This window comes from Alligator sinensis, unplaced genomic scaffold, assembly GCF_000455745.1.
Source record: "Alligator sinensis unplaced genomic scaffold, ASM45574v1 scaffold1835_1, whole genome shotgun sequence".
NCBI classification, from domain to species: domain Eukaryota; kingdom Metazoa; phylum Chordata; order Crocodylia; family Alligatoridae; genus Alligator; species Alligator sinensis.
The window spans coordinates 5097-15573 of record NW_005843455.1 but is presented as its reverse complement, the minus strand read 5'-3'; the positions used below and the strand labels follow the sequence as shown (position 1 = coordinate 15573).

Here is a 10477-nt window from a genome sequence, read left to right as displayed (position 1 = left end):
TTGACCGGCTGCTTTGTCGCTCTCAGGGGCGGAGCTGGCGGCGGGAGCCGACCCGGAGTTGGCGGCCACCATGGGCTTCTCGGGCTTCGGTGAGTGCGGGGCCGGGGAGCGGGGGCGGGGGTGGGCGCTGCGCTGCGGAGGGGCCGGTGCGAGCTTGTCCCTGTCCGTGTCCCCGTCCCCGCAGGGAAGAAGGCGCGGACCTTCGACCTGGAGGCGCTGTTCGAGCAGACGCGCAGGACGGCGGCAGAGCGCAGCAGGAAGGTCCTGGGTAAGAGGCGACTCCTCCGTGCTCCGAGCTGGGCTCGGCTGCACCAGCCCCGCGCCCAGGCTCAGCGGAGAAGGCCCCCGCAGGTTCTGGGCCACGGGCCTGGCACCTGCTGGTGCGAGAAAATAGCTGGAAAGTGGAGGAAAGACTGAAGCGACCTCTGCACCTCTCCCATCCTCTCTGTCTGCTGCCAGGGAAGGCGTCAGCAGTTTGAGTGGCCCTTATGGTTAACATTACAGTCCCCAGGATGGCGTGGGGGGGGAGTGTCACTGGTTGCTCTTTGTGAGCCTTCAGCTTTGGGTTTTACTTGAGGACTCCCTGGTCAAAACTAGCACCTGCCCCGCAGGCCCAGTGCAAGACCGGATGTAGAGGGGATGGGGCTGATGGGGGACGCGTTGAGATATGTGGGGTTTTTTGTGGTGTTTTTTTAATGGCTCTGATTCTGCCCAGAGAACAGCACGCACTGAGCCCTGAGCATCACTTCACCGACCTTATAACACTTTGCGTGTTTCCAGGGATCCACCTGCCCGGTTCATAACGTGGGGCCTAAATGTACTGTGAATTAGTGGAGTGCTTGTTCGCTGGCATGAGGAACATTTGGATGATACCGTAAAAATTTAACTGTGTAAGGAGTCCCAGAGCGTAATACGGACACCTTGTTAATATAAGTTGCATCCCGTTAAATAGAACAGTTCTTCAAAGTATAAGAAATCTTCACTTTTTTATACCTGGCCACCTAGAGCTGTTGCTATCCTTCTGGGAAGAACATCTCTTTCATTTCAGTTTAGGAAGGAAATAGGGGGAAAAAACCCTGTTTCCAAGTGAACTACAGCTTTCCAGAGACTTTTGGATTGTTGAGTCTTTGTTTCACAAGGAAAGAAGCGTCTTGTGACCCTTCCCTTGGATTTTGAATGATAAACGTTTTGTAGGCAGTTGCTTATAGAATGGTGAATTGATTTTATTTTTAGATCAATTAGAAGGTTGACGTTTAGTTTAAAACTAGACTTTGCTTCTGATTTCATTTACAAGCAACTTACTATTCATAATGCTGCTTAAACAATAGGCACCTTAGGTTGCTCTTTTGCAGGAGCTCCTAAAACTTGTATAAGAAAGGACTTGAGAGCTACACTTCTGTCAAACATCCTGCAGCTTCATCCCCAGAGGAGGAGGAGAAAATCAGTAGATTCTTCACAGGGTGAAGTTCCGTAGCCCCCTGCAAAGATGAGGGTTTCCAAGCTAGCCAGGCTGTGTACAGCCTCAGCAAATAGCTTTCAGAACCAGCTACTGCAGTGGGTCAGCTGTTTGCTTCAGGTTTTATTTCAAAGGACTTCACTTATCTAGTCAGCTGCACAGGACCGCTAATGAACTCCAACAGATGAGAGAAACTGTGCTTTCTGAAGTAAAAGCTGCAGTAGGGTGCAAGCCAGTATGAAAAATCTGAGTTACACTTTATCTGTTCTTGCTCAAGTATAGTTCTGACCACTCTCTTTGAATTTGTGTGGCCTCTTCAGTTTCTTGTCCCTCCCTTGTACTTGAGCTACACTGAACTGTTACATACTTGAATGAAAATGGGGAAGTGAATTTTATTTTCATCTTTGTGGGATGTTTTCATGGAGACTTTTTCCACAATGAGCAAAACTGCTGAGAGCCATAGCAATTTATTTTCATTTGATCATGTGTTTGGAATAAAGGTAATGACATCTGTTTGCATAAGATTTGTAGACTTAGTTCCCTATCTTAGGAAGTTCTCAAGTGTTTTTGATGGTACTGAAAACATACACATGCCCCTTATTATGCCCACTATGTACTTTTGAACAGAAAGATACTGCATTAGCTGGCAGCGGGAGGGTGTTCAGTATTAACTTTTTCTGAAAATGAAGAAAATAGCTTTATTGACTCTCAAAGAAGCCCTGCACTTGTTAATTATTTTATATAATGAAAAACTTAAAAAGACTTAACAGCAATGGTTCTCTCCATATTTAGAAGCTCGTGAAAGAGAGGAGGAAGAAAAAGAATTTAAAGGCCAATGTGATGATTCAGCAGCTTCAGGCTCAAATGTGGTGAGCGCTGGTTCTGCAGTAACTTTCAGGTACCTAGATAGAGAGAAAGTATCACATCATCTTATGATTTGTTTGTATGAAGAGCTTGAGACTTGGAATTTCTGAGCACGTGACTCTGCAAACTGGAGGTTTTTTCATTGAAAATCAGAAAGCTTGGAATTTCTAGAGGTGTACCGATACATCAGTCCATATCGTATCGGCACTGATAAAAAGGAAAATTGGCATAATCAGCTTTTTCTGGCTGATGTCGGTGATAATGTTGCCAATAAATGCCACATGCATGCGTGCAGCCAGACTGGCAGCTTGGAGAGCAGCGTTTGGCTGGTAAATTTGTTGGGGGGAAAGGGTGTGGTGGGGCAGATTGCGGCCTCCGCGGTGAGGGAGGAAGTGGGATGGGGATAGGTGCCTACAGACTTACCAGCCGGATGCTTCTCTTCAAGCTGCCGGGCTGCATATCAGCAATCAGATCAGTATTGGCCAATATGGCTGGTTAATAATCGGCTATTGGTATTGGCCCAAAAAATCTTTATTGGTGCACCCCTGGGAATTTCTTAATATGGTCTATCAATTTGTAGTACAGGGTTCTCTGCACATCAGTACTGGATAAGAATGTAATTTTACTAAGCTACATGATACATTGCTAGTCTGAATTTGCATATATTGAAACAAACTTTACTTATCTGCATATTGCTTAAATGCTTAAACCACTCAAGTTCATTGTTAGTCCTGCTATCTACTTTGCAACTTAGTTGTACTCCAGTTAAACGCATTCTAATGTACTCCCTTTTAATTGCATATGACAGAATGAAAGGGAAGCAGTTATCAAAGGCTCAGCTGGAAACCTTAAAAATAAGTCTCTTTTGCTTCTTGAAGATCCATCTCCCCTAACTTTTCAAGGCTGTTAATGGTAGATTCTCCACTATTAAAAGCTTTGAAAATAAGGGGAGCTCATTTTCAGGGCTGCTATTAAAAACTTTGAAAAGAAAGAGGACTAGTGAGTATGTGGGCTGCTGGTATATAGCACTGTCAGTGTTCTGATACTTATGTTTTACAGTAAGTTTGGATAAATATATATTCCAAGCAACGTACCTGTTTTGTTTTGTGTTTTTCATTGTGTATTAAAAAAAACCCCAACAAAACCTCAAAGTAGTGGGTAGTGGATGTAAGTAATATATAACAAACATATCGCTGAAGCCAAGGAACAAACAACTGTTCCTCTCATCTATGATTTGCAATTAAATGTATATAGAGTTTGGAAAATAAACCAAAATGCATTAATACACCCACAAAGATAGTCTGTAAACACCTACACAGACGCACATGCACACTGAAATTAAAATACCTCTTTTTGTATTGGATGCCTGGCTCTGCCTACTTTGGACTCTGTCTCTTTCAGCTGTTGATTGTAAACTCCTCATACCTTTTCAGTGTGATGTAAAATTGGAACTTGATTTTCAGATTGCCCATCATTTTCTATTTTATAAATAGAATATAATGCCTATAGAGACAGAGAGCCAATAAAGAGTGTATGCCATTGTACTTCAACCTAACCTAGATAAAGAGTAAGAAGATTGGTAATTCAGTCCTTTGTCCCCTCTACTGGGACTACCAAAACTGCACCAAGTGTGTCTATCTCTATGCTTTAGATAACTCACTTCTGAAATAACCAGCCCATTCTGCTGGTCATCAGATACTAAATACCAAGGAGAAACAGCTACTCTCTTCATTCCATTACCAAGTCACCCAAACCTGTCCCACTATATTTAAAAAACGTGCAGTTTCTAGAAAAACTGCCACCTTTTGTAGGGAACAGCCACAATTGTTTTGATTAAGATTCTTAAACTGGCAATGGTAAGAAGAGTTGAACTGTTAAGGCGTTCTCTCTATAAGCATGAAGAATTGGGCTCTTGTGAATGGAACACCTTTGGAGGGTTCTGTGTGCATTTGTGAGTGGGTGAGTGGCAGTGTTTGGTGCCAAGAGCAATGCTTCATATTGAGGACATCCAGTCTTATATATAAGCTAGCACCTGTTTAGTTTGCAGTTCATAACTGGAAGGAATGTTAGGATATCTCTCAAGTTCATTTACAAGCTGAGATGCAGAGATCTGTCTCTTCATAATTATGCAGACTGAATTATTATTTTTAATGTTAAGACAACTTGCATGTGTTAATTCTTGTTTTTAAAAGCTCACCTGGACTTTGAGAGGGTGCTGAGCAGTCTTGTTTGCTTTATTTCTAAACTTGTTTTTGTTGTTAAGATATTAGTAATTTGCATGCTCTTTTTATGGAAGGGTGGGTAGAAGGGCACCTTATGGACTAACTGAATCAGAGATGCCTATACTTTCTAGAGCAGCCGCTCTCTTAGTCAGATACTACTATGATGTTGCTCTCTCTTGGGAGCATAAATTTTAGTTAATGCAATCTTTGTGTACCTGTTTCAGATTATAGATTTTGGTATTAAAAAAAAAAAAGTGAACTGTTAGCACTGGTTATTAATAGCTGTTGTAGAACCAGCAGAGGGAGTGCAAGAACACTTAATAGCTCCTCTCTGAGCTAAAATTGTGTCATTTTACACACGTGAACATTTTTTACTGACCAAATGATGCGTTCTGACTGCTTACGTGAATTCCATAGGTATTCCTTGTATTAAATGGTCACTGAATATGGCATTTAAAATACAGAGGCTGTATTCTTAGCAGATTACTGAGAATGAAATGTGTGATCTAGTGTACTTACATTCTGAGTGTTTGTGAAGTGTACAGGCAGTCCTTGACTTACAATGTTTCAGGTTACAATGTTTCGTGCTTACAGCATTTATAAATTGGCACCCTGTTTCAACTTTACAATGCCAGTTTTGACTTACAATGCTTGATCCGATGCAATGCCATGCCAACGAACAAGTTCGCTGCATCACTCATCTCCCTGGAGAACATCTGTCCAAACTTCCTTGGACACTTTCTTTAAGAAATCAGACAAGACTCCAGGAAAAACCTGCAACCAAGACTCCTGAGAAGACTCCAGCCAACATCCCTTCAAAAAGTCCAACCAAGAGCCCTTCAAAAAGTCCAGCAAGGTCACCTCAAAGAAGTCCTTCCAAATCAATATGATTTCTATTTACAATATAAATACATTAGTGTAGCTATATTACTCATCTATAATTGACTGAGTATAAAATGCTGGGGTATTTTTGGTGAAAATAGTGTATCGGGCCTTGGTTCAGGAACCAATCCCCCATTTAAAACATTGTTTCTCATGGTAAAATTGGTTCCGAGTTACAACATTTCAACTTAAGACATGGTTTTCAGGAACCGATTGTGTTGCAAGTCCGAGGACTGCCTGTAATGTAATGTTCTCTGCTTGACTCTGGGTCTGATATTACCATTTTGATTTTTGCTTACCTACCAGGAATAAAATGGCTGCACAAAAAGCAGGCCTTAAAGAATCAAGTCCATAAAATTTATGTAAAATGTAGTATTACTATGACTGCTGATAGATGTGGTGGGGGGAACCCTGCGCTTTACTGGAAGAAGCAGTGTGTTAGTTTGATGTGCCTCCACAGTGTCTGTATAAATCGAGCATTTCAGTGAGGCTTCTTTGGCGCTTTTATCTAATAGTTGATTCAATCGGCTATTAGATAAAAGTGCTAAAAAAGCCCTGCTGAAGCACCTGATCTATACAGACATTGGGCGAGCCAGGTCTAAGGGAGCGCCTCTTTGCATGCGCCGAGAGTGCACCAAGTTTAAAGTAAAGCGCCTTTTTTTATATCTGTAAGCAGCCTATGATTGTAGGCATTGAAAACCAGATTAGTAGTTTGTCACCTTTACATCTAAAATCCTTTTGACTTTTTTCCTGTTGTTGTCTTGTGCAGAGATTTCTTGGTTGTTAGGTTTAATACATATTTCATTATTTCCTTACCTGCGTACTTCATGGAAGTGGTTTTTTTTTTTCTATCTAGGTTCTTCCAGTATGCCTTCCTATAGTAGCTTTCAGTTTAAAAATGTTTTCAAGATGGTGATAGGCTGCAATGACTAGAATTCCTGCTATTGCCTTCAGTAGAAGCGAAGTCCAGTGCTGATGATTTCTGAGAAATTTACTTAAATGTACTTTGACAAATATATGCTGTGTGCTCCTTAAATAGAACTTTTTATGATTCTTTTATACAGAGATACAAATAGTAATGAAAGTGAAGCTAGCTCAGATGAAGACTTAATTGGTCCTCCTGCACCATCCCAAACTGCTCTTCAAGGCCCAGCGGTGTGTTCCGATGATGATGATGATGAATTAATTGGACCACCACTTCCACCTGGCTACAAGAACAGTGATGATGAAGAGGATGATGATGACGATGTGCAAGAGGAAGATAATGTAAGTTGTTTTTCCTGTAAATAATATTTAAACACTTTTTTAACTTGTTGCCCAGATTTTCATCTGTAACGCTAGTCTTTCCTAATTTTCCTATATGTATAAATGTATGTAATTAATTCCTTTCAGCTTCTTGCTGTTTATAGGTATAGACAATGATAGTAACTAGAAAAGAGCATATTTTACATGAAGCCTTTTTAATAAAAATTGATTACTTTAAAAATATAAACCTATCCATATATGTCATTGTTAGCAATCCCAAATAACCCAGCAGTACTGACCAGGGACAGAGGAGAAACTAACTAAGGATATGGCTGTGTATTTCAGGTTTTCAAGTACTCATCTTAGACAGACAGAGAGAGATGCTAATATTCTAGCAAACGCTTTGTGCCCTGCTTTTAAATGGTCAATATTGCATTGCAGAATCCTGACCATTTAGTGCTTTTTTGATAGATTCCTTCCAGAAGACTGTAATGGCACTTAATAACAAGCATGGGAGTTAGAGGTACAGTCGCTGAATCAGAACTTCCTGGACCTTAAATGCTAGAGACTACAAGTGGGAGAGGAGCAAACCCTGGCCATACCCATTTTACTCTCCCTTTCAGCATCCACTCTGCCACAGTGTGATACAGGATACTAGGCAAATTGGACCTATGTTCTGGCCCAGTAAATGTGGTAGTTCTTGTGTTCACTCTATAGAAAGAAAACTAGGCTGTTCTTGCAGATTTCTTTTACTTTCTTTAAATTTAACTTCAGTTTTGTTTCTAGCTCTGTCTACATGATGAATACAAAAGTCACAGTACCTGTGAAATCATTTCTCCTTATTTATTTTCAGTGGCATTTATTTGGGAAAGAATTATATACACCACTTCACAAGTAAGGGGGCAGAAGCCCAGAAGGCATTATTTGGCCAAAAATACAATGTACAGTAAAATCTCTGTTATCCGGCTTCCCCAGGGGTAAGGGGATTGCTGGTTATGGAAAAACTGATTATCTGAAATAACCCAGCAGGGTTTTCAGATAATGTGGGGAGGGGAGGGGGTGGCAGTAGCTGCATGCAGAGCAGCGGCAGCTGCAGGTTGCAGTGTAGAGTGGTGGCGGACTGGTGCTCAGCACAGGGCAGTGCATGCGGAGCGGCTGCAGCACAGCCATCGCGAGCAAGTTCTCCTCTTCCCCTCGCCCCACGTCCAGCGGAGCAGATGGAGGGGTGATGGGGTGTAAAAATGGCTGCTCTAGGAAAAATATAACCTGGGAACAATCATGGTTAAATTACTTCTTGGAGAGTTTCTCCTGGACTAACAAATATCTGTACATGTTGACAACACAGGCTAACCATGGGCAGTCTGGTTTAGCCAGTTAGAGCTACCCTGTGCACTGCTGTCATCTGTTGCCAGGTAGACTAAAGGAGTCTGCAGACCATGTTGCGATGTGCATGGGGCCCCACTCTGGCTGAACAATGTCAGCACTGCAAAGCTGTCCACCCTTCAGGACCTCAGCATTCAAATGTCTTTACATGTGGCTCTGACTAAGTTTTTCTACCATAAGAACAAACCTGGGAGAATTCTCTCAGATTATTTGAATGGGTATACATAGCAAGATTTGGTTTAAATTAATTTCAGGCTCTGTGTTGACTGACACCAAAAATCCCATTTACTTCGAGTTGGAACGATTTACTTGACATATCTTTGTGTCCACTGCTGTGTATTGACAGGTTTCACTTGCTGTGCAACAGACCCTAATGCCCATCTGCAATTCTTCCCCTGAATTTCAGGCTTTCTGCTTCCTCCAGACTTTAGGAAGTCTTTCTGTAAATGTTGTGGCTGTACTAGAAACTTTATCTACAAACAAATAAAGCATAAAATTATTAGACTTACCTTTACTGTCTTTGAAACTAAAAGCGTTGATGCCAAGAGAAGAACGTTTTTATTTCTGTGTAGTATTGGAATTTTAAACAACAAATGATGAACAGTTAGGAAATGAGGAAATAATAGGTATGGTTTTTGGGATGTCTCAGATGGACATCAGATTAACAGAATGTTAACAGGAGGGTTAGGTGACACTTCAGGTTGAGAGGATGCCAGTCTTTGCCTTCTCTTTCTCTTTGTCCAACACCAGGAAAATAAAATTGAAGTTTCACAAGGACATAATATGATGAAGTAAAACAAACAACCTACAGTGAGAGCTGATGACTCTGTACCTGTTGTAAAGTGATACATTTAAAAAAATCCTTTGCCTGCTCTGCACAGGTGTTTTGATATTGCAGCAGGGGCTTTTCTGTCTATCATTCTAAATCAGGTTTCTTTCACTATCCCCATCCTCCTTTCAAACTGTTTTTATCCTGCTCTGCTGTCAGCACTTCTGAAGTTTGTAACTGCTTTGTAGTACTGAATAATTGAAACCACATATGGTGGAAAAAAAACCAGGCTTGGGAAATTAAGTTGTGCAGGAATCCATACTCTCACAGGAATGAAAGGCTCTGCTGTTAGTACCTTAAAAATTTTCAGGATGTACTATGCTAAATTAAAATAATATAATCTCTCAATCATGTACACAGCAGTTAAAAACAAATTTAAACCTCATGTCCCCTAATGCTTTTTATTAATATGCTATAGAGGTGTGTATTATCTTTGTAGTCTTCTACTATTACTTATCCCAACCTTCCCTGCACATCTTAATATCTGCCATTCTCTAATCTCTTTCCTTTTCCCCTTTTTTTAATCACAGCAAAATTTTGGAAATACAAGCTCTAAACCTGTTTGGTTCATCTTCCTTTTTTATTAATAAGCAGCAAATGGTGGTTGTGCTATCAACAGTGAATAAGTGTGGGTGTTTTTACAGAGTGCATATACTTGTGTGCCTGAAAATAAATCAAAACTGGATTTTAAACTTAATACCTAGATTGTTCCTCAATATTTAATTATCGAAGTATTTTGCATGTCAGAAAAAAATCCTTGCAGATCTGCTTCAGTGGTAATAATAAACATTTTCATTTTCTTCAAAATATTGTAGAAATCTTATATCTCACAGTGCTCACACTAATGCTCTCACTAGAAGTTCTGTTGTACTTATTTAAAGGTGAAGAAACTATTGCAAACAGTTTGTGGACTGCCCACATTTATAGACCCAAGCCTCTATCAAAGCAGCTGTTAAAATTCTGAGGAAGCCTGGCTTCTAGCTCCAGTTTATAGACCTTTCATCTTATGTAATTATCAAGGAATGGTATTTTGGGGTAGAGGAATGGTGTTCCTGTGTGTAGTCAACCAAGGTCTTGATGTGAAAAGTGGCTAACCCTTCCAAAAGCAGAGAGCAGCTGGGTGTCTCATTTATATGTGGATGTTTGACAAAATACTTTATATAATTGTCATTTTTAAGTCTCTAGGCAGGGGGGAGAGAATGCATTTTCAAGCAAGAAATATTGGTGTATAGTAGGCTGTAACCAGTAGAAATGTACAGTTTCTTTATAAATTCTGGCTACCCTGTCATAGCTCCGCTGGCAAACCACTAAGGCCTCAACATTGATATTGGCCTTTGTTATAACTGGAGCTGAAGATGTGAAATAATGCTATAGTTGCCATCTGTGTGGATAATGCTAATTGTATCTGTCTCCATTATAGGTCAAGGAAGTAACTGCATTGGAAATGTTCTAGGAACAAGAGTGTAGCTCTTTATATGGAGATTTGTCAGTTTGGGGACTATTGTGCTCTTTACCGTGTAAATTGAGTAGTTTTATTAAGCATACAACTGTCCAAGTTTTAGAATTCAAATGATAGTAGTTAGTGCTGTATAAATT

General features: G+C 40.6%; 1 protein-coding gene across 3 annotated transcripts; it reads left to right on the top strand.

Moving 5' to 3' along the window:
• The first annotated feature begins 6 nt into the window (after window positions 1–6).
• Window positions 7–9737, top strand: LOC102387074 (WD repeat-containing protein 70-like). Of its 3 annotated transcripts, none has more exons than XM_006038758.3 (5): window positions 7–89; window positions 185–268; window positions 2249–2354; window positions 6489–6690; window positions 8803–9737. In XM_006038758.3, exons 1-5 carry the CDS (start codon window positions 71–73, stop codon window positions 8845–8847), a joined length of 456 nt encoding a protein of 151 aa, XP_006038820.1. In that variant the 5' UTR covers window positions 7–70; the 3' UTR covers window positions 8848–9737. The 3 variants fall into 3 exon arrangements, with proteins under 3 accessions (XP_006038820.1, XP_006038821.1, XP_025051074.1); XM_006038759.3 differs by lacking the exon at window positions 8803–9737 and adding an exon at window positions 7141–8759; XM_025195289.1 differs by lacking the exon at window positions 8803–9737 and adding an exon at window positions 7523–8757.
• Window positions 9738–10477: the final 740 nt, after the last annotated feature.